At 31.9% G+C, this 23,947-nt stretch overlaps 1 protein-coding gene and 1 pseudogene across 1 annotated transcript; both read right to left on the minus strand.

The window, feature by feature from the left end:
* Positions 1-9,098: 9,098 nt before the first annotated feature.
* On the minus strand, positions 9,099-10,332 carry LOC105764757 (flavonol sulfotransferase-like). The gene has a single exon (XM_012583506.2). The coding sequence runs from the start codon at positions 10,294-10,296 to the stop codon at positions 9,301-9,303; it is 996 nt and encodes a 331-aa protein (XP_012438960.1). The 5' UTR covers positions 10,297-10,332; the 3' UTR covers positions 9,099-9,300.
* A 3,278-nt stretch (positions 10,333-13,610) lies between these two features.
* LOC128035520 (cytosolic sulfotransferase 17-like) lies at positions 13,611-14,610 on the minus strand (annotated as a pseudogene).
* Positions 14,611-23,947: the final 9,337 nt, after the last annotated feature.

The raw sequence follows: 23,947 nt of genomic DNA on the forward strand, positions 1-23,947 counted from the left end.
CCGATTGCTGCGTGGATGCCAAGTGTTCAAACGCCTGTTTTGGACCTTTAAGCAATGCCGAGACGCATTTCCATATTGCAAGCTGTTGGTACAAATTGACGGTACCTTCATGTTTGGTAGGTATACTCATCGGCTATTGCTTGCAGTGGCACAGGATGGCGGTGGGAGAATTTTTCCAATTGCTTTTGCAATAACACTGGGGGAGTCGTCTGATGACTGGGATTTCTTTCTCTCTAGGTTAATGAGGTATGTGTGCCCCCAACCTAATATCTGTGTTATTTCAGATCGGGGCACCGGTTTACTAGTTGCATTTGATCGAGAGAGAAGCTTATGGCAGCGCACACACCATAGATATTGCCTAAGACACGTTGCTTCGAACTACTACAGGCAATATCCATATAAGAGCGAACGACGATAAATGACCAACATGGGTATTTAGTCTATATCTGTGTTATTTCGTTTGTCAATTTGAATTAGTTTTATTGGTAGAAGTGATATAAATTATTCGCTATGATATTATATTGGCAGGGTATGAAATAAATAAAGATCGTTTTCACGAGATGTTGGCAATTTTAAGATCCCAAAACGGCGAAGGGGCGGACTACCTTTGTAACATACATTTCGAACAGTGGGCACAAACATACGACGGCAGCCTACGACATGGCCATATGACGTTGAACCTGGCAGAATGCATAAATTCTGTTCTTAAAGGAACGCGCCATCTACCGATAACATCAATTGTGCGAAAGACATATTTTCATTTGGCGACGCTATTTCCAAAACGAGCAGCAAGTTATGCAGGCCAGATGCAGGGAGGCCATGTATGGTGCAGTAAGGTAGTTCAAGAAATTAACAAGGCCAAGGCGATGGCAAACACCATGCACACAGTGTGTCACGATGAGACAATTTATGGTTTCACGTGACAGAGTTTGATAGACCGCACCAAGGTGTTGTTGGCGGGCAATATCGTGTACACTTGCGAAAAAGGACTTGTGACTGTAGGATGTTTGATGCACTTCGGTATCCATGCGCTCATGTTATTGCAGCTTGCCAGAAACTCCGTCTGGATCCGATGAGTTATGTGGACGAAGTGTACAAATTAGAAAACATGTACAACGTATAGAGACACGTTTTCTCACCGGTCCCAGATGAACGTAAGTGGCCGCCCGTATCTCTTGCTCCTTTTAAGCTATTACCGGATAGAGAATTACGTCGCAAACCAAAGGGTCGACCTTGCTTGACTAGAATACGTAACAATATGGATATCCAATAAACAGCCAGTCAAACGAAGTTATGCATATGGTGTAGGAATCCAGGCCATACAAGTCGATCATGCCCTAATTGCAATAGTTGAATGTAATTGTAAAAAAATTAAGTTTGTGAAATTATTAATTGATAAATTGTATTAAGTCAAAAAATTGTATTAATGGTTAGTAAAATTATCAAATTATAGACAATTATTAATTGTTAGTACCACTCAAAACATTTTTCCAAATCTAACATTATGTGAATGTAAAATTATTAAGTCAAAAATTGTATTAATGGTTAGTAAAATTATCAAATAATGTAAAATTATTATTTGTTAGTACCAGTCAAAATACTTTTCCAAATCTAACATTACGTTAAGGTTAGGGTTTTAATTGAATTAGGTTAGGGTTAGGGTTTTTAATTAAGGGTTTAGGGCTTTTAATTAAATTAGGTTAGGGTTTTTAATTAAATTAGGTTAGGGTTTTTAATTTAAGGGTTTAGAGTTTTTAATTGAATTAGGTTAGGGTTAGGGTTTTTAATTAAGGGTTTAAGGCTTTTAATTAAATTAGGTTAGGGTTTTTAATTTAAGGGTTTAGGGTTTTTGATTGAATTAGGTTAGGGTTAGGGTTTTTAATTTAAGGGTTTAGGGTTTTTGATTGAATTAGGTTAGGGTTAGGGCTTTTAATTAAGGGTTTAGGGCTTTTAATTAAATTAGGTTAGGGTTTTTAATTTAAGGATTTAGGGTTTTTGATTGAATTAGGTTAGGGTTAGGGTTTTTAATTTTAGGGTTTAGGGCTTTTAATTAAATTAGGTTAGGGTTTTTAATTAAATTAGGTTAGAGTTTTTAAGTTAAGGGTTTAGGGTTTTTAATTAAATTAGGCTAGGGTTTTTATTACATGTCATAAACTTCTATTTTATTACATCAAATAATATCAAAATAACTCAAAAAATTTACATTTTTTTACATAAAATAATATCAAAATATTCAAAATATTTGTACAAATAAATTAGGCTAGGCCATCAATGTCTATACCCGGGGAATTCAGTGCCACATGGCGACCGTCGACGGTTACGCGCTGGATTACTCCGTTCTCTAGCTTCTGGCGGCGGTTGTTCTTCCTCTGGTGGGGATTCTGGTTCTTTCGGTTCGGCAGCTGGTTGTCGGACTTGGGACGATGATCCACCTTCAAAGAATAGTGTATGTGGAGGTGTTTGCATCAGGAACGGCAACGGTGTTTGAAACTCATACGTTGGTGGAGATTGATAAAAAGAAAAGCTCCCCGACGGCCCCCCTTGCGATCCCTCCTGCACCGCTGGCCTATACATCGGCGGTCCGATCGGCATAACAGGAAATGGAGCTGAACCAGACATTTGGCTTCAACCTGCCATAGGACTCGAAAAAGGATACATATAAGGGTTAGGGTACATATAAGGGTTAGGAAACGCACCTGGCATCATCTGAAAAGGCGGTTGCGTGGGTATCATTGGTTGAACTACTGCGTCGGGTGACTGCGTCGGTGCTCTCGTTGGGCCTGGTGATTGCATGGCCGCTGATGATAAGCCAGGTGAATGTCTGGGCCTCATTGAGGGGCTACATTCGTCTTGTCGTCTTGGATTTAGAGGCCCGCACCTTACCCTTTCGACACGTATTTGTCGCTGTCTCTCCTCTGGCGTCAGTAAATACGGCTTGCCATGGATCCTAAACCATGGCATGTATTCTGAAACGCACGATAACTCCAGAATAATGATTGGTTCCCGAGTAGGTAGATATTCATACCGATCTTCCCACATTTCCGTGTACTCAGACCAGTATCTCGGCCAATCCGTATTCAATTACCGAAGGTCGATTTTGTGTTGATCATCAAACACCTCAGGATCCACTGAAATCGGTTGTCTACATCCAAACTATCGTAGCACTATGTTTGTCTAGTGCGGCTCCACGGTTGCGTAGTTGACCAACACGACTTTCACGTGCCAAGCTTGTGGATTTTGTAAAAACTCTTTCGAGATTACTGCCCGAATTGCCGGATCCTCGTATGGTGTCCATTGAAACTATATGAACATGATAGAAATATTAGTTATATACATACATAATACTAAATACTAAATACTAAATACTAAATATCAATCGAATAGCGAATGTATGGAAATATCTATTTGCAATAATACTTACTTCTGCTTCCAACCGTTGGTCCAATAGAAGCCGTATATCTTCAAAAAAAGACGGTAATCGAGCATAACTTGCCGAATGGTTCCACCTAATTAAACAAATTTTTAGCATACTTTTATTTTTAAAAATCTACATAATAATTGTAAAATGTAATATAATAAAATTTACCTCGTTATGAGTGGGAATCTATATGGGTGGTTCACTCGAGGACGTAGAAATAGAAATCGAAATCGTGCCCATGACTGTAGTAGTGACAGGCAACCTCCGATGTTTGCTCTCCTCGGTCGCGTCACCCCGCACATCTCCCGATATAATGTTGCCAAGACGGCAGACCCCCAACTAAATTCACCGACTGCTCTAAAATCAACGAGTTTTAGCAGCCATCTTAGATGTACGCGGCTCCGTGACGTGTCGGGCATCAGATAACCTCTAATTAATTGAAGAATGTATGCCCGAGCATATCGGATTCTTTCAATTTCGGTTGAATCTTCATCCGGATCAGGAAATGTGTCACGTAACTAGCCCATCTCGACCTTACCTCCCTCAATTTTCTCCGGAATAGCGCCCAAAAGCTCGTAGCACACCGCCTCCCAATTGCTAGATTGGGCAGACCCGGTGACTGGGTGCCCGTCCACCGGTAATCCCAACTGCAGACTAACATCTTCTAGAGTGATAGTGCACTCTCCACATGGAAGATGGAATGTGTGCGTCTCGAGTCTCCACCTCTCGATCAACGCACTGATCAGTTTCGGGTCCAACTTGCATCCCCGGCCCACCGTCGCCACGTGCCAAAAACCCGCTTCCCGCAGGTAGTTCTCTACCAACGGTGATGGAGGAGCATTCATATTCCGGATATTGCATTCCAATACCCGATCTACAGCCTTTTATAACAAATAATAAATTAATAATTATCTAAAAATGCATAAATAAAAAATTCTTAAATAATATTTAAAAATTAAATTTAACACTTACCATTGTCATTTGTTCCACCGATATGTGATGCCTATCAAGACAAGTCAATGATCCGGCCATTGATGAAATCGGACAAATTTTTACGATTTATAAAAATATAAAAAAATTAAAATTATTTTAAAAAAGGAAATTGAGAAGAAATCGAAATTAAATATAGATTTGAGAGAATTTTGGAAGGAAATTGAGAGAATTTTGGAAGGAAATTGAGAGAATTTTGGAAGGAAATTGAGAGGAATTGAGAGGAAATATGAGAGAGGATTTGTTTGTGAAAAAATAAAAAGGGGTGGGGGTATTTATGGTTTTTTTTACCGTTGGGTACTGTTCACGCGCGGATGACATCGCATCCACGTCAGCGCTGACGTGGCAGCAAATTGCGTTCTTAAGGACGCGATTTGCTGCCACGTCAACAACTCACGCTAACGTGAACGCGATGTCCTGGCGCTTGCGCTGACGTCGCGCTGACGTGGACGCAATTTCCCGAAAAAGGACCATTCCGGTAAATAATAAAATAATGGACCCATTCCGTTAATTTTTGAAAAAAAAAAGCTTTTATTGGTAAATTGCCCGTCACAATTTTCATTTTATTGGTGGAATATCAAGCATGAAAATGATAATTATTTTCATTATCCAATGATTTATTATGATTTAGGGTTGAAATGTTTTTTTATAAACTATAATTTTTATATTTATTAATTTTTATGAATTTTTATAAGTTTTATAAAATATTAAATGTTCTAAATTTTTTTAAATTTTATAATAATTTATTATATTTTTATAATATTCATAAGTTTTATTATAATTTTATAAGTTAATATCAATTTTAATACTTTTAATATTTAATAATCTTTATGATTTTAATATATATTTTTATAATTTTATGATTTTTACACGTTTTATATAATTTTAAATATTTAAATATGTTTTATTAATTTTATAAAATAGAATTTATTAGAATTTATTAAAATTTTAAATGTTTTAAATATTTATAAGTTTTATTATTTTATAAGTTTATATCAATTTTAATATTTTAAAATATTTTAAGTTTAATATTTTTATTTTCTCTAATTTTTATATCATTATTGTAATAAACCAAATTTGCCCGGCCCAAATCAGAAATAAATAAATAAACAAAAATATAAATGAAAACAAAAAATTTTAAAAGTCTATCAGTCCACATTACAAACCCAAAATACATCAGACCCACTAAGCCCAATATCACAACCCAAATTCAACCCAGACCCAACCTAAATTTCTAAAACCCTAGCCCAATGACGAAGCGGCCCAACAAGAAAAATACAGAGCAATCCTAGGGCAAACCCCAACGTCGCAGGAGCTCCTCTCGTCCGCACGTGACCAGCCTCCGTATGTTCTGAGCCTTTGCCCTCGCGCGCGCCTCCGTACATGCCATGTCCCCAGCCCCGCACGCCGTACCTACAAATGGGAAGAAAACGCAGCAGAGAAAACAGAAAAATGGATTCTTTTTATTTATTTTTCTTTCGGCCTATAAAACAAAAAGGCAAGGCCTTTGTAAAGGACACAGAGACAAAAAAATCACACACACATATTGTATAAAAAAATTCATTCGAAGAAATCAAAAAAGTTTGAAAGGTGATTGTTAATCTTTTTTGCTTTTTCTTTTTTCTCTGCTCCTTTGTTCATTGATTAATACTAAAATAGAAGAGAGAAAGTAAATGAGAGGCTTACCTGGTCTCCGTTCGCTCCGTCGCAACCGGGGTAGGACAAGGCTGAGGATCCCCTGAGCAGTCGGTCCACAGATGCGGCGAGGGGATCCATCTATGTTATTTTTTTTTCTTTTCTTTTTAAAAATGAGGAGTTAGAAGAGAACTTACCTGGCCGCAGGATCCTGGTTCTCTCCGTCGCAATCGGAGTTTGAGCAAGGATTCAAAGTTCCTTTTAGAAAGATTGCTTCACAGAACGGCGCCAAAAACAGCAAGCAAATCTTTTAGGTTTTATTTTAAATAAAATAAATTGTTGATTGCTCTAGGGTTCTACTTATAAGTAGTGAAAGAAACAACATCGTTTAGAGCCTGTGCAGTGGCCATGATACGACGCCGTTTAGAGGCTCAGACCAGCGTGGTGACCCGACCCGGGGCAGGATCCGCGCGTCTCTGTTCATTGGTCTATTCGCACGACAAGTCCCTCTTGTTTTGTGATGTTTCGATTTGATTTTCTTCAATTTTTTTTAATTTGAATCGCGCATTTTATTTTGTTTTCAAATTGATCCACAGTTATGCGGTGTCGTTTTCATTATTAGGATTGAATGCCCAGGTCATGCGTTTAATTACAATTTTAGCCCCTCATTTTTTAAGTCGATTACCAATTTAGTTTATCTTTATTTCTTCTTTTTTTATTTCTATTTGTAGTGTTTTATTTTTATTTTTATTTGAATTCCAATATCATTTTTAATCCTATTATTATTATTATTATTATTATTATTATTTCTTTATATTTAAATTATGTCTTAACCTTAACTTGATTTTAATAGTATAACTTTAAATCGAATTTAGTACTTATTTTAATATATTTATTTATAGCATATTTTAATATTTAGTTTGACATTACTTTTAAACTTATTATTAGTATAATTTTAAAATGTAATATACTGTTATTTTAAATTATTATTGATATGTTTTAAATTTATCATATATTATTTTTAATATCTATTATATATTTTATCTTCAAACTTGACATGTTATTATTTGATTCATTATTTATTAATATGTATATTTTTATAAGAATTTGGTATAATTTGTATATATTTTAATGTTTTGTTTAGGTTATATCTTAAAATTCATTTTGTATATCTATATGCTAAATGTTTATATAAAATTTTTTAAGGTTGTTATTATTTTATTTCAAGTTTATTTTGAGTTCATGCGTGCAATTTATTTTAAAACTTTTATACATAGGACATTTTTTCATTTTTTATTATCTTGGTGTATTCTTAAAATTGATGATAGATTTGTTTAGCTTTCGAACATTGATGTTGGTATTAGTATAATATGACTAAAATCATTATTTCTATTTGTATTTATCTATCACCTACTTGTTACGTCTTAGTGTAGGTTTGTGTTGCTATTTATCTTTTATATTATGTATTACTATTCAATCATGTCTCATTTGTAAAAATTGTATTTTATCAAAGCACTACAATCATTTTATTTCATAATTTTCAGAAAAGGCTTGGTGTTCATGGTTCTCGAGTGAGTTGTGCCCTAACTTACTGGGCTTCAATTCTTCTCGATGAATTTAGATAGCCAAGTGCTTATTTTGTTAAAACCCTACAATTTCAAAATAAAGCATGTGAGATTTTAAGATGTTGGGTCCTAACTTACTGGATATGACATCTTGTTGTCTCGATTTTAAAATAAAGGCAATATTTGGTGTTTAGGAATCTCGAGAAATTGAACCCTAACTTATTGGATTCCAATTTCTCGATTCACCCAACTAACCAAATATCCTTATCAAAACATGTGAATTTTTAAAATCTAAAAGGACAAATCTAACTTTAAAGATTGAACTGTCGCACCCTAACTCACTGAGTGTGGCAATTTATTTCTTCGAAATAAATGCGTCTTATTATGCAATTTGGTTTATTCAAATTTAAACTTCAGAGGATTGTATTTCAAAATCTTTTCAAAATTTCGACATTAAAACATTAAACAATCAATTTGGTACCAATTTTGAGTGTTACGAGGGTGCTAACCCTTCCTCGTACGTAACCGACTCCCGAACTTATTTTCTCAAAATTTCGCAAACCAAAATCATTTTAACGGTGAACCGGTCACACATTAATAAAAGATCGGTGGCGACTCCCATTTTATTTTCGAAGTCGATCCTCGTTTTTCAAATTTTATAAAAATGGTTTCTACAATTATGATTTACAATATTCTTTATAGAAATATATTCGATTAAACTAAATGTTGCAATATTACATCACTATCTAATTGGTCTATCGGCCAACTTAATTAACCATAAATTCCGTTAACAAAAAAACTTAATTGATTATTTAATTTAAAATAAAGACTCAATTAGATGCGAATTTAATATAAAAAATTAATTATTTTTTCACAGTTTTTTTATTTTCTTTACATATAAACCTAAATTTATTAATTTATATTTTAAAATGGAGACAAGAATGTCATAGTTCTTTTGGTTAAAAGTTAACAAATTTATATTAGAAAGTAATGAAGGGAAATCTTTATTCAAACCTAACAAAGGAGATAGAATCCATACGCCACCGCTTCCCTTTCTTTCAAATTGGATGTATGTAGGTCCTTTTCTTCCATTTTCCCAATCACTTCAATCTTCCAAAATTCAAAAATCAATCAACACATCCAATTTTCTACTAAACTATATGATAAAACAGGTGACTACCATTTACATTATCTCATTTTATATAATTTTTTATTTTTTATTTTAATGATCTAAAAATTGAATTTATTAATATATTTATATTTATCATCAACATAATTTTTTAATTAATTCTATATCTCTATCATATAGATTTAAAATATTATTTATATATTTAATAGTTATTTTTATATAAAATAAATAGTTAAAAATTTTAATTTATACATGTATGTTTTATATAAATGGAACATTAAATATGATGGTTCAGTTGCTAAAATATGATTCATATAAAATATGATGGATCTCTCTCTATGATAAAATAATTTTAAGAAAATACTAACAAATATTGAGTATCGTGACAATACACATTAATCACTTCTCAAGTTTGATGAAATTACAAAACATAATCCTAATCCTTAATCAAAGGATAGTAAAATAGAGATCAAACCCTACCCATGCTTTAAAAAAAAGAAACTAGGCACCATGCATACATTATTAGTTCTGAAAATGGATCTAATGAAACATTTGCTTCGTATTTAATTAAGACTTAAACCTGAGCTACTTAACTTTTGCTGAGTTATTTCGTCCAACCGTGTGGCCATTTTAGGCGTCAAATAATTCTTCCAATCTTCAACCTTCCCTTTCCGAAAATAAATCTTGTTTTCAATCCCCAAATTTCCTTGCCCTTCACGATGTTTCCCACTTTTATTCACTTCCAAGTTGCTTAGATTCTCAAAACTACACATCTTTACAATCTTTTCAGGCACCCCTTTTTGCTGTTCCTCTGATGAGAAAGGACAACCCATAAACTCTGCCAATTTCTTAAGATACAAAACAATATCTTCATTCATTTCTTCATATTTCAAGAACATAAACTTGTCCGGATGTTCCAACCTTGCGTTCCAGTATCCCAGAACATGGTCCCAATAAGGTCCGTACCAACTTACGCCTTCACAAAATAACTCAAACGCTTCGTCAAGTTCAATGGGTTGAGTGTTTTGGGATTTTGCATACCTGGTAAAGAGGTGATACATTGAAACAAATGTATCCTTGGGGTCCCTGCAAATGTAAATAATTTTACAACCAGAATCAATTATTGATGTGGGTAAGAAAGAATAAGGAGCATGAGTGGCCAAGAGAGGAATTCCAAGATGTCGATTAGCGGAAAAATGGGCATGATCAAGCTCCATGAAAGGCACAACATCATGAGGCATCTTGAAAAGCAAAGGGGTGGTAGAATCATCGAATGAAGTTCTTGTAATAGTGGCGAAAGTGAGAGATTTTAACCAGGCTGTGCCGGTTCTAGGAGCACTACAAAGTATGATATCAGTGGGTTGAGCCTCAAACTGTTGTTGAGCTAACATGACTCCTTGTAGGAAAGGTGGGGTGAGCCAAAAACCTTGATACTGATATAGATGATCGGGAAGACCCCAGCTGTTCCCTTTAGGGAGAGTAGAAATCATCTCTTTGAAAGATTTCTGAAACTCATCTTCGTTATCTTGCTCAACATGGGAATCAAAGTGGGATTCCATGATTAATGAGTGCAAGTAGTATGGAAACAATGGCTTTATATATAGGCTGAAAGAATTAAAATCACATACGCAAATTTTTTGGACGTGGCGGTAGTGAAAGAGATTGGGAGCGAGACGTGGAGGTGGTGGGTCCTGTCTTAGGGCAGTAGTCGGTCCTAAACCAGAAACAACCTCGTCAGCCTAATGGGGGACTCCCATTTAATAAAAATTAATAATTTTCAGTTATTGGATTAGTTTTAAGATTTTACGCTATTTTTTTTTTTTGACTATATTAGTTAGGTAATTATTCAATATACTGGAGGGTTTAAACTCCTTGTACAAGGTTAAAAAGTTGGCATGGGTTTCATTTTCTATATAATTAATTTTTATTTTTTACTATAATTTTATATACATGTTATCCTCTTAATTTTGCTGGTAGAGTTCAATAACTTCACTAGCTATATAGAATTAGAAATTATATTAGGCATGTGAAAATTACAAATATATTTTTAAAAATAATATACAATAAATCATAAATATATAATTTAAAATTAATTAATAATAACATATAAAATATATACATTGTTTTACTATATCAGTTACGTAATTATTCAATATATCTGAAAGAGTTGGGCAATTTACTAATAAAAGCTTTTTTTTTAATTATCGAAATGAGCCCATTTTTTAATTATTTACCGGAATGGTCCTTTTCCGGGAAATCGTGTCCACGTCAGCACGATGTCAGGGTACGCGTCAGGAAATCGCGTCCACGTCAGCATCTCGCGCTGACGTGGACGCGATTTCGGCCCGCGCGTGAACAATACCCAATGGTCAAAAAAATAAAATACCGGGCCCATTTCGATAAATTTTAAAAATATAAGGTTTTTTTGGTATTTTAAAAAAATAAATTTTGAATCTTTTTGTACTTGTATTTATTTTTTAATCAATTAACTCTTCAATATTACATCAATAGCAACAAGTACAAAAAGATTCAAAATTGTTACCAACAAGATTTGAACCAAGGTACTAAGGAAAAGAGCAATCATCTTAACCAACTAAGCTAAACTAATTAATTAACATATTATAGAAATCTGTTATTATCTTAATTATATTACTTACGTTCTAACGATTTATCGGACCTATTCCATTCACGTGTCAAATCAAAAAAATAATACAACAATTACGTAAAAAAAATCGGTGTTTACTTCAAATAAATAAGGAAAATAATGATTTGAATGTTTCAAAATTCAATTTTAAACTGAAAAATCAAAATTTAGGGCAAAAGGATCTTTTTCGACGAAATCATGGCAAACCGCCGGTACTGTTTGTCGTCAGCGAGATCTCGAAAAGTTATTGAAATAAAAAATTTGTCTCAATCGGACAACCGAGCCAAAAGTTATGGCCTTTCAAAGTTTTCCAAGCTAAAAACATAAACTGTTCATCCACGTCAAGAAATTGCGTCCTCAGACGCGATTTGTGTCCACATAAGCAAAGCGCGCTGACGTGGACACGATGTTCTGACACGTCCCCTGACATCGCGCTGACGTGGATGCGGTTTCAGGGAAAATGACTCATTCCGATAAATAATAAAATACCGGGCCCATTTCGATAAATTTTAAAAAAATAGGGCTTTTTTTGGTATTTTGCCTTATTCTTAAAAAAAACGTAAAAATATGGAATTTCTAACACAAAATATTCACTAACCTAACTTTATTATTTATTTTACCACACTAACCTAACCCGGTATTTTATTTTTTGTATAAATTATTCTTTATCTTTTACCATACTCCATAATCATCACATGTTATCTTCTCAATTTGTAGGTTTTAACAACTTCACTAAGCTTTATACGGAATGCTTTTTATATTAGTTTTAAATTTTAAATTTTAATAAATATGTATTTTTATTTCATATAAATAATATAAAGTAGTGTTATTCAAACTATTGAACTTAATTAAAATTATAATGAAATTCAATTTATTTTTAAATAATTACCTAATGATTTAATGAAAATTGCTCCATATTAAATTTCAACTTTATAGTGATAAGTTTTGTCTATTGGTTGATAAACTACACAAAATTAAGGATAGAAAAGAAAAGGAGTATGGAATTTATAATATAAAATTATTTGATATATCAACCTAGGGTCAGGCTATTTATTGTCCCAAGTGTGGCTTGGATTTGAGTTGCTCTAGTTGCATTATTATTAGGATTTTACCCTCCTCTTATAATTCATCGAAAAAATATTTAATATATTAGTAAAAGTTAACTAAAAATATGTTGTCACTGTACCAAGTGCATAACAAGGTATAGTAAAAAATTAATTACATAAATAAATGTGATACTTGTCACACCTTCAAATAATTAGCCTAAATTTTATAGTTTGGAAATAATAAATTTTGATTAAACTAGAAGGTCTTATGTGTTATCATCTGATTAGTCTATATCAATTTATTTTAAGAATCAACTTGATGAACCAAAGATTACATTAACAGAGGAGCTTAATTGATGATTTTAATTAACAAAGGGAGATCAAAACTAAATTCCTTTATTCAAACCTAACAAGACAATGCCACCGCTTCCCTCTATTTGAAATTGGTTTCTAAATAATAAAATCTAATCACTTGAATGTACCAAATTTAAAACAACACAAAATTCAAATGGATAAAATAATTAAAGAAATAATATCAACAAATGTTTTATATTCTACATTTAAATAACTATAAATTTCGAACATAATTTATAAAGCGAGTAAAAATAAAGTTTAATGATAAATTTGATCATTGATGTTTGCATATTTTGTTAAAATAATTTTAATTATATTTTTGAGCATTTTTAGCCATCAACCTTTAATATATTTTTTCAAATTGCTTTTCTAATTGATTTAATAAATAAATTTAAGGTTTCAAATTTTTTCAAAATGTTTCAAGAATTATTTTTAAAATAATTAAAATTTTTTAAAATTATGAGTTATTTTTTAATTTATTGTATTATTTTAATTATAAAGTAATAAACTATCTCTCAATATTTCAATATGAAATTCCACATAACTCCGTTAATTTCATTAAATCTGTTAAAAATAGTTTGAGAAAAGAAAAGAACAAAATTTATAGCCTAAAAGACTCAAAATATAATTAAAATCATTTAATGTTAATAGCCAAATTTATCATTAAATAATAATAATAATAATAATAAAACACCAACCTACACTGCAATCTAGTCACTTTTCAAAGAGAATTGCAAATTAAGTTTGATGAAACTACAATACAAGGTTTAAATATAATCCTAATCCTTAATCAAAGGATAGTAAAATAGAGATTAAACCCTATACCACATTATTAGTTTCGAAAATGGATCTAATGAAACATTTCCTTCATATTTAATTAAAACTTAAACCTGAACCACTTAATTTTTGCTGAGTTATTTGGTCTAACTGTCTACTCATTTCAGGCGTCAAATCATTCTTCCAATCTCCAACCTTCCCTTTCCGAAAATATATTTTGTTTTCGGTCTCCAGATCTTACCCTTCACGATGTTTCCCACTTTTATTCACTTCCAAGTTGCTTATATTCTCGAAACTACACCCCTTTTTGCTGTTCCTCTGATGAAAACGGACAACCCATAAACTCTGCCAATTTCTTAAGATACAAAACAGTATCTTCATTCATTTCTTCATATTTCAAGAACATAAACTTGTCCGGATGTCCCAAGCTTGCTTTCCAGTACCCCAGAACATGGTCCCAATAAGATCCGTACCAACTTACGCCTTCACAAAATAACTCAAACGCTTCATCAAGTTCAATGGGTTGAGTGTTTTGGGATTTCGCATACCTGGTAAAGATGTGATACATTGAAACAAATGTATCCTTGGGGTCCCTGCAAATGTAAATAATTTTACAACCAGAATCCATTATTGATGTGGGTAAGAAAGAATAAGGAGCATGAGTGGCCAAGAGAGGAATTCCAAGATGTCGATTAGCGGAAAAATGGGCATCTTAAAAAGCACAACATCATGAGGCATTTAAAAAGCAAAGGAGTGGTAGAATCATCTTAAAAAGCTCCATGAAAGGCACAACATCATGAGGCATCTTAAAAAGCAAGGAGTGATAGAAGCATCGTATGAAGTTCTTGTAATAGTGGCGAAAGTGAGAGATTTTAGCCAAGCTGTGCCGGTTCTAGGGCACTGCAAAGCATTATATCAGTGGGTTGAGCTTGGAACTGTTGTTGAACTAACATGACTCTTTGTAGGAAAGGCAGGGTGAGCAAGAAACCTTGATACTGATATAGATGACCGGAAAGACCCCAGTTGTTCCCTTTAGGGAGGGTAGAAATCATCTCTTTGAGAGATTTCTGAAACTCATCTTCGTTATCTTGCTCAACATGGGAATCAAAGTATCACATGCACATTTTTTGAACGTGGCGGTAGTAAAAGAGACTGGGAGCGAGACGTGGAGGTGGTAGTCCTGTCTTTCGTCAGCCTGATGGGACTCCCATTTTGAATTTCGTGCATCCATTCTAATATTTATTCAATATTAATAATTTTCGATCTTCAATTTTAATTTGGACGTCAAAAAAGTTATTCGATTAGTTTTAAAATTATTCAAATTATTGAACATAATTAAATATATTAATTATTTTGATGATTAAAATATTACAATAATAAAATGTTAAATTACAATTAAAATCTAAAAATTATAATGAAATTCAATTTACTTTTTAAAAGTTAGCTAATAATTTAATGAAAAATTCTACATATTATTTTTGAAAAATATAGTGCTTGTAAGGCTTTTTTACAAAATGGCATATTAAAGATAGTGGAGGGTGATGTATAAGTGGCACCACCTTTTTTTCAAAAAAATATTTTTTTAATCTTTAAAAATAATTTTATATTAGTGGTGCATTATTGGTAGGTGGCACCACAAAAAATACAGGTTTCGAGTTTAGACCTGCTTAGATATACGGGAATGGTACATGGGGGTGGTGCCATATTAATAGGCGACACCAGTGACCTGTATCTAATAGGCGGCACTGGTGAAGCAAATTTGAGGGTGCTTTTAATGGTCCCCTATGAAAAAGAGAAGTAGTTAAAAAACAAAAAGATAACATAAAAGAAGAAAGAGCAGAGGAAGAAGAAAGAAACAAAGAAAGGAGAAGATATTTTTATTTTTTAAATAGAATGGATTATAATGAGGATAAATTATTTTGTTAGTATTGTGTAGTTTGTTTGTTGTTATTTTTATGTTGTTTTTAATTTATTTTAAAGTTATTTTTGTTAGTAACTATTGTTGACACCATTTTTTTGATAAAACGGGGTCGACTTGAATTTTGAAAACGAAAATTAAAATGGGAGTCGCCATCGGTTCTTTTTTGATGAGGTGTGATCGGGTCACCTTGAAAAGTGGTTATTTTTAATAAGCGATTTGATTTTATCAAAACAACGGTTTTGATCCACGAAATTTAGAAAATGGGTTCGGGAGTCAGTTACGTACGAGGAAGGATTAGCACCCTTGTAATGCCCAAAAATTGGTACCTAGTTGATTAATTAATGTCTTGGTGTCGAAAATTCAAAAACTCGAAAAGAATTTAAAAATATGATCCCTCTTTATACTGTGTTATTTTTAAATTACTCGAATAAATCAAAAATAGAAAATGCCTCCTTATCTCGAAGTAATAAGATGTCACATCCAGTAAGTTAGGACCCGACATCTTGTATTTTGAGAGTAAGTTTACCTTTCATTTTTTCATTTAAACCTCATTTGTTTTAATTTTAAAAGGATATTCGGTTATTTAGGTTCAACGCGAGAAAAAATCGAAACTCAGTAAGTTAGGGCACGACTTCTCGAATTTTCAAATACGGAATATTGCCTTTATTTTTTTTTTTTGAAAAATCCTCATCTCGAGAAAACAACGTGCCATATCCAATGTATTAGGACACAACGTATTGAATACCCGATAATGAGTTTTTTATTTATTTATTTTATTAAAGAGCATTCTCGATTATTTAGATTCAACGAAGAAAATCGGAACCCAATACGTTAGGGCTCAATCCTCTCGAAGATCCCAAATACCGAGTATTGCATTTATTTTCAAAATTTTCTCTTTTTTACGAATCTGAGTAAAAATTGATGTAATGTTTAAAAAAAAAACAAATGCGTGCAATTTTGATTATATTTGAAAAGAAATTGTTTAAAACGGAAAGAATGCCGTACACAACCTATAATGAATATACAACATACATTTAAAATCCATAACATAATATGCATCATAAAATATACTCATAACATTGATACAAATAAATCGTAATACATGAATAATAATGTAGGAAACAATATAAAATAACATTAATATAATAACAAAACACATACAATTCTAATAGATCTAGATTTGAAAACATGTGAGGATAACAAATAAATAATTAATAGAATGAAATTGCAATAACAATGGCAAGAATTAAAATAAACAAAATCAATATTTAAAATAGTGAATAAATAAATAAAATAAAACCTGATGTAAGTCTGATCAAAAATTGAAATAAATAAATAAATGGAATATTAAATAAAATTGTTTTGTTTTTTTCTTAAAGGAAAAAATAAAAATAAAAATAAAAATAAACAGGCTAGGGATCGAATTGAAAATATACTGAAATTCGGGGTCAAAATTGAAAATAAATAAAATAGGGTTGCTAGGGGACTGAAATGAAACGCGCTCAAAGCGAGAGGGACTTTCAGGGAAATATTCCCCAGTCCCGAAACGTGGCTTTTCAATTGAGGGATTGCATGTGGTCTAAGGACCAAATCGAAACGGAAGCAAAATTCGCAGCCCAAAATCAGAAAAACTAAAAAGGATCAGATCGCGCCATGCTGCAAAATCCGAGGGACCAATCGCGCAAAAAGCCCATTCACCGCAAACACGCCGATCCTGTGGACTGCTGGGTCGGGTCGCAGGTCAGAGGTCGAAAACGACATCGTTTTGGCCTCTAAACCCAACCCCCAAAACGGCTCCATTTTATTACATTATAAAAAACAAAAAAAATCAAAAACCCTCATTTATGTCAAATAATAATAATAATAATAAAGCTAAACTCCTCTTTTCTCTCATCTCCCCTCACCCTCTTCGATCAGTGGACCGCGCCGCCGCCATAGCGCCTCGATATCCGATGGGCGTGGCCGCATGGCGTTCGACCGGCCGCTATGAAGCGCGTTCAACAGCTAGAGCTTCGGGACGGAGAGCCGAAGGAAAGAAAAGGTTTTTGGCCCTCCCCTGAGCCCGAATTCGCCGACGGCAGCGGACCAACGACGGCGGGTCAATGAGCTGATTCAGGTGCGTTTTTCACTTCTATTTTCCTTCTTTATTTTCGTAGATAAAAAGAAATTAAAAAATAAAACACTAGATCTAAAAAAATGAAATATCACATTGAAATATTGCTTTTTTTTATTTCTCTTCTGTTCGTGAAAAGAGAGGAAGAAGGATTACAGTGATGATCTTTGGCCTTTTATAGCCGATTACAACTGTTAATCTCTATTTTTTTTGTCGTCTTGCTATTTGGATTATTCATTGTTGCGTGTTGTTCTTCGTTTTGCAGATGTCAGACGCGTGGATGCAAGCGGCGGCAGAGGCGTGCGAGGCTACAGTAGCAAGGCGTGCGGCTAGGGTTCCAAGGCTTCTTTTTTTTCTGCTGAAATTGTTTAGGCTGTAGGCCTATTAATTGGGATTAGGGTTTTTTACTATTGGGTTGGAATTTTGGGTTAATTAATTTTGTTATAATGGACTATTTAATTTTGGGCTTTTATTTGGTTTTTTTTGTTTTGATTCTTGGGCCCCGGGTAAAAATGGGCCATTACAACTATTATAAATTGTTTGTTTAGTTTAATGTTGATTGTGATTTGTTAGGTTATGAATATGTAATCTTGTATTATTTTTAATTTATCTTAAAGTTATTTTGTTAGTAATGTTGTGATTAGGTTAATTGGTTGTTTAGTTTAATGTTGATTGTGATTTGTTAGGGTATGAATGTAATCTTTTATTATTTTTAATTTATCTTAAAGTTATTTTGTTAGTAATTTTTGTGATTAGGTTAATTATTTGTTTAATTTAATGTTGATTGTGATTTGTTAGGGTATGAATGTAATCTTTTATTATTTTTAATTTATTTTAAAATTATTTTGCTGTTGTGATTAGGTTAATTGGTTGTTTAGTTTAATGTTTGTAGTGGTTTGTTAGATTATGAATGTAATTTTTTTATTATTTTTAATTTATTTTAAAATTATTTTGTTAATCACTTGATAAACATGATTAATGCCTATGGTGGAACTATCATAAACATGTAAATTAAAGTCTGCATCACACAACTCTATTTATACAAAAAAAAAAAAAAAGTCTACGGGCCTATTAGCTTCACGAAAATGTGACAAATCTACGGTCCCTTGTAAGGTTCTTTGATCCCACGCAAGGGTTTGCAGCATCATTATTAATTATCTTGCTTGTCAGCTAGATTATTGCGGTTTGCTGCTGTAGTTGTGGTCATTATGCTTGACAGAAATAACTCAGTTAATGCTCTTTGCCAAAACATCCTTCGAGCCGAAGTTTGTTTGTTGGGAAACCAGGAGTTTTGAGACACTAATAACCTGCCACTCTAGTGATTTAGGGTCCCAAGATTTACAAGCAAGATAATCATAAGCACTATCCACTATAACCCATCCGCTAAATGCATATGTCGGAACCAACTACACTACAAGGCAGCCTAATGCCTGCTATATTCATAACGGCTTCGTGGATTTGTAACCAGCAAACCGATTCCAGTCCCAACAACCGTTAACATCAAGTATATCACATGCTAAAGTTGATCCATCATAATCGTGCTCAATAATTCGGTATCTCCAGAAAGGGCCTAGCTGAGGTATCCAATTGTCAACCCAAATCTTAGCTTGTTACCATCACTGACTGACCAGGAAGTAACTATGTCCCAAATCTCTGTTAGTGACCTCCAATCAAAGGAACATCTCTGCTTCGGGCTATGCTCATAGGGGAGACGTTCGTAATCTTGTACTTTGCACGCATAACTTGCACCCATAGGAATCTCAAATGGTGATAAGGTGAAATACCAACTTGATTAAGAAAGACTTGTTTTGATCATGCAATCTCCTAAGGCCGATACCTCCATTAGCTATAGGTTGACAGCATTGACTTCAATTAACTAATGTAATTTTCCGCTCTTCATTTGAAGCTCCCCATATAAATTATTTAGTAATTCTTTTGCTCTCTTTACGCATGCTCATCAGTATCATTTGTATAGAGTCGTTGGGAATGACAATGACTAACCTGACCTAGCCAACCATTGATATGAGGCGTGCATCCCATCCATTAAGGTGCTTTTTGATTTTCTCAACAATTATGTGAAAGGTGCTAGTAGTGACTAAAGCTGATCATAGTTTGACTCAGGCTAAATTTTAGATCCGTTTTTAGTTTTAGACTTAGTTCAGTTTAAAAAATAGGTATAAAATTTTGTCTAAACTCAATCTAGATAAAAAAAATTAAAATTCGAGTTTGGCCCGACCGCTTATCTTAAAATTTTTTATATTAATTTTTTATATACAAATAAAGTAAAAAATATATAATACATCAAATGCATTAAAAATATTAAAATAAATATTTCCCAATAAATTAAAAATAAATTAAAAATCTTTATACTTAAATAACACTAATATAAGTGTAACTTAGCAAACAAATGTGTCTAAAATAGTAACAAAATTAATAATAAAACAAGATTTATACAATATCAAAATAATAATAACAACAAAATAGTAGTAATATAATAATAAAATGATAGTAAAACAATGACAAAACATCATAATTTTTTTTTTTGTAAATCCAAATCGAACCCGGACCAAATAATTTTACTCGAGGCTCGACCTATTTAAAAAATGAACCTTATTTTATCTGAACCCTTTTTTTAAATTTATATTTTTACTTAAAATTTATCACATTTTAAACGGACCTTCGAACTGACTGAAGTGGCCAAGCCATAATCATGTCTAGGAGACTTGTGACCACCTATACACCCCAAGTCTTCCACTTGTTCAAACCCAAGTAAATTCCTCACTGCAATACTAGTAGAGGGTTCAATGTTAGAGAAAAAAACCAATGTCTTTCTTGCATTCACCTTATGGCCCAAAAAGAGCGCAATTGATTAAGGGTATTTTGCACAACCTGCGCTCGGGTCATGTCAGCCTCATTGAATAAAACCCGTGTGGGATAAAAAGACCGTCAACTTTCACCGTAAACGGATTCCAAGCTCTATTTACATTCTTTAGGAAAAATAGTTTACAAAATAAATCCTTACTTAAAATTATACATGTACTTTGTAGGAGGTAGTTAAGTTAATCCCAGCTTTCTATCATATATACCTTTTTGATATTGTCAAATTACCAATTGCTTTGAATATAGGCTCAAACAATTCGAACCAATTGCATAGAATAAAAATTTTAATTAACTTTTATTGGAAAAGGTAAGTCTTTCTATAACTGGAAAATAAAATTTATTTTATAAAATAAATTCTTACTATTTTTAACAAAATAAAACTCTCGATAATGCATGTGTATTTCTTTTAATAGTCCAACACATAGTTCCTACTTATAGAGAAACGGTACAAAAATTCTGTATGAATAAAATCTAATAATCTAATAATATTTTTATACAAAATACAACTTCTACTCTAAGTAAAAGACATAAGGGGTAGCGGCATACCCTATAGGATACTAGGGTTTACCCCTTGCATGTAACATGGCCTAATTGAGCTTTTCATGTATTGGGTCAAACTATATATGGTATTTGGAGTTTTATCTAACACTTATAATTTATTCAACTCAATAAATATTTTTTATTTTCCAAAATTTTATTCATTTAATAAATTAATATTAACTAATCTAATTTCTTAATTTAATTATTTTTCAACCCAATTCTAATTCTATTAAAGTCATGACAATTTTGACGTATTAAAATTTATGAGTAAATATATTTAATTGTCTTATTCCACAAATCCACCATGACTAATTAATTTAATTCTTATTTCAAATTTCAATTATTTAATTAAATTAAACAATAATTTAAAGAAATTAAATTGATTTTTAAGTCATCTTTTGTACTCAACGAGAAAAAGTATTCACTACTGATAGTGATACATGTAATCTATTTCTCTTACTTTATCATTTCCATCCATTTCATATGATTAGATCTATACACAATTCGCTTTTGGTTGTCTCGAGTTAGCGGAGAGGCCAAATGGACATAAATAATTAGACCTCAAATAATTTGTAATTAAGTTTTGGCTTGATCTCACACGTCAGTGTTCATGCACCAAGCAAAAAATTAGCACAAATATAAATATTTAAAAGCAACTTTGAGTGCAAGTGTGACAAGTTAGTTGTAATATTTATGTGTTACAATTGAAAACGTAATATTTCAAGGATCGAACTCAAAGGATTATTAAAATGGTAAATGCTTTTATCAAGTTAATTGAAAATTAAGCAATTACTAATATAATTTATTCAAGAATTATTAGTGCAATCAAATAAAGAGATATATTTAAGATAATTCTCGGTTAATAAATTAAACAAACTAGTTTTCTTTTATATTGTTTTAGACGATGTAAATGATGAAACAATGGTTGATTGATTAGTCAGTTGCAAATTAAATTAATAACATATTCCAATTATATTGCTTGCTACTCGAATGAAGAATCTTCTCTCAGTCTCATCCTAACTCAAAATTACCAATTAAGCTTTCCTCTTGGTCTCACTACTCAACACGATTATCTCGAACTATCTAATGATAAACTCTCCTCTCAGTCTTGTTTATCTAAATTTTTCAATAGATGCGTCATTTCTAGCGTATTAAGAATTCCAATATAAAAGAATAACCAAACAATCAAGCATAAAACGTTAACTTAATCTAACAATCAACTCATCCATTAACTAACAAGCAATATCAACACATTATAAAGTTTAACACCCAAATAGAAATTTCATTGAACAGTTGATATGCACAATATAAAGATAAAGGTAAGAAATGCTCATTTAGATGTGGAACCAATGACACCCAAAGGTTTGATCCATCTCCATTTACAAAAGTCATTAACAAGAAAGAAAAAATAAAACAACAACAACAAAATTATTATAAAAGAGAAGAGAAAATCTAATCTAAAAAATGAGAAGAAAAATAAAAGAAACCTAATCTAAAAATATGAAAAGTAAAGAAAATATTCTGCCTCCCAAAATTTACTCTCAAAAGCTTATAAAGTAGTATTTATAGTCTAATAACATTTAACCTGCCAAAGACAATTATATCCTTAAATGAGAAGTGACCTAAGTTTGTTTGGTTACAGAATTGTCCCTGTAATTTTTAACTTGTCAGTCTTCAATGTCACAACACCCATAACACAGCCTTGCTGGCGTCATGACATGAACAACAAGCCACTAGGTTCCCTTCACTTCAACATTTGGTTTGGAGCCACAACCTCGAGAACTTAAAATCACGACTTTGAAGTTCAATGTTGCAATACTCTATATTTAATGTAACAACCTTCACAACATAGTATTCCAAAGTTGAGTTTTGGTGAAATTAAACATCCTCAAAATGATAAAAATATTAAATTTTAGTTGATTCACATAAAATTAATTAAATTCGGATATTAAAATATATGTACCGTAAATAGCAAAGTGATAAAAATGATAAATTATAGGATTAGAAAAAGTGAATTAATGTACTAAACGTTAAAGAAAAAAGACAATAATATTACATAAAAATATGGAGGTATCTGTTTATCACTATACTACGTTTGTTTTAATTTTAAATTGAATCGGAAGAAGGTCATAGTTTTGGATGTAGGTGGGATTTGCAAGTATTATATATATATAAGCCCTCATATTTGAACCACACAAGAATTGGAGACAGTAATTAGGAGTGAATTTGATTCAAAAAATTGAAAAAATTTGAATTTTAAGTTAATCGAATTGAGTTATTCGACTCAACTTGAATTAGTAATTTAAGTCGAGTTAAATTTTTAATTGAATAACTCAAATAATTGATTGGTGTAAATACTCCTTTTGTCCCTATCAATTTTGAAAATGAGCAAACTGGGTCTCTCTCTCAACAAAATTACAAAATAAATTCAAAATAAAGTTTAAAACTCAAATTATTTATAAAAATTCCAAATTTTATATTTTAAAAAATTATAAAATAAATAATTAATTAATTTTAGGACCTAAATAAGTTAAAATTTTAAAATTTTCTAAAACAATAATTTTGGGATCTAAATAAGTTAATTGGTTATTCAAGTTTATCATACTAATTTTTTTTGCTTTGAATTTTTTCAAATATATAGGGTTTCAAATTTATGTGCTATAACATGAAATTAGTTATATTGTAAAATATTTTAGTTTGACATGTTTATTTTTTAGTTATAAGAACCATTTTAGATAGACGGTGCGTTTACTTGTGGTTAATATAAAACAATGATGACAAGTAAAATTAAATACTATAATGTGAGAAAAAATTAAACGTACCATACTAAAAATAAATGTCCATCTAAAAGAGTCCTAAGTCTTCAGGTGGGTTTTTTACAATAATATTATAAAAAAATAAAAATTTACCAAACTATTATAACTTTTTTTATTTA

Source organism: Gossypium raimondii, chromosome 12 (genome assembly GCF_025698545.1).
Source record: "Gossypium raimondii isolate GPD5lz chromosome 12, ASM2569854v1, whole genome shotgun sequence".
Classification (NCBI taxonomy): Eukaryota; Viridiplantae; Streptophyta; class Magnoliopsida; order Malvales; family Malvaceae; genus Gossypium; species Gossypium raimondii.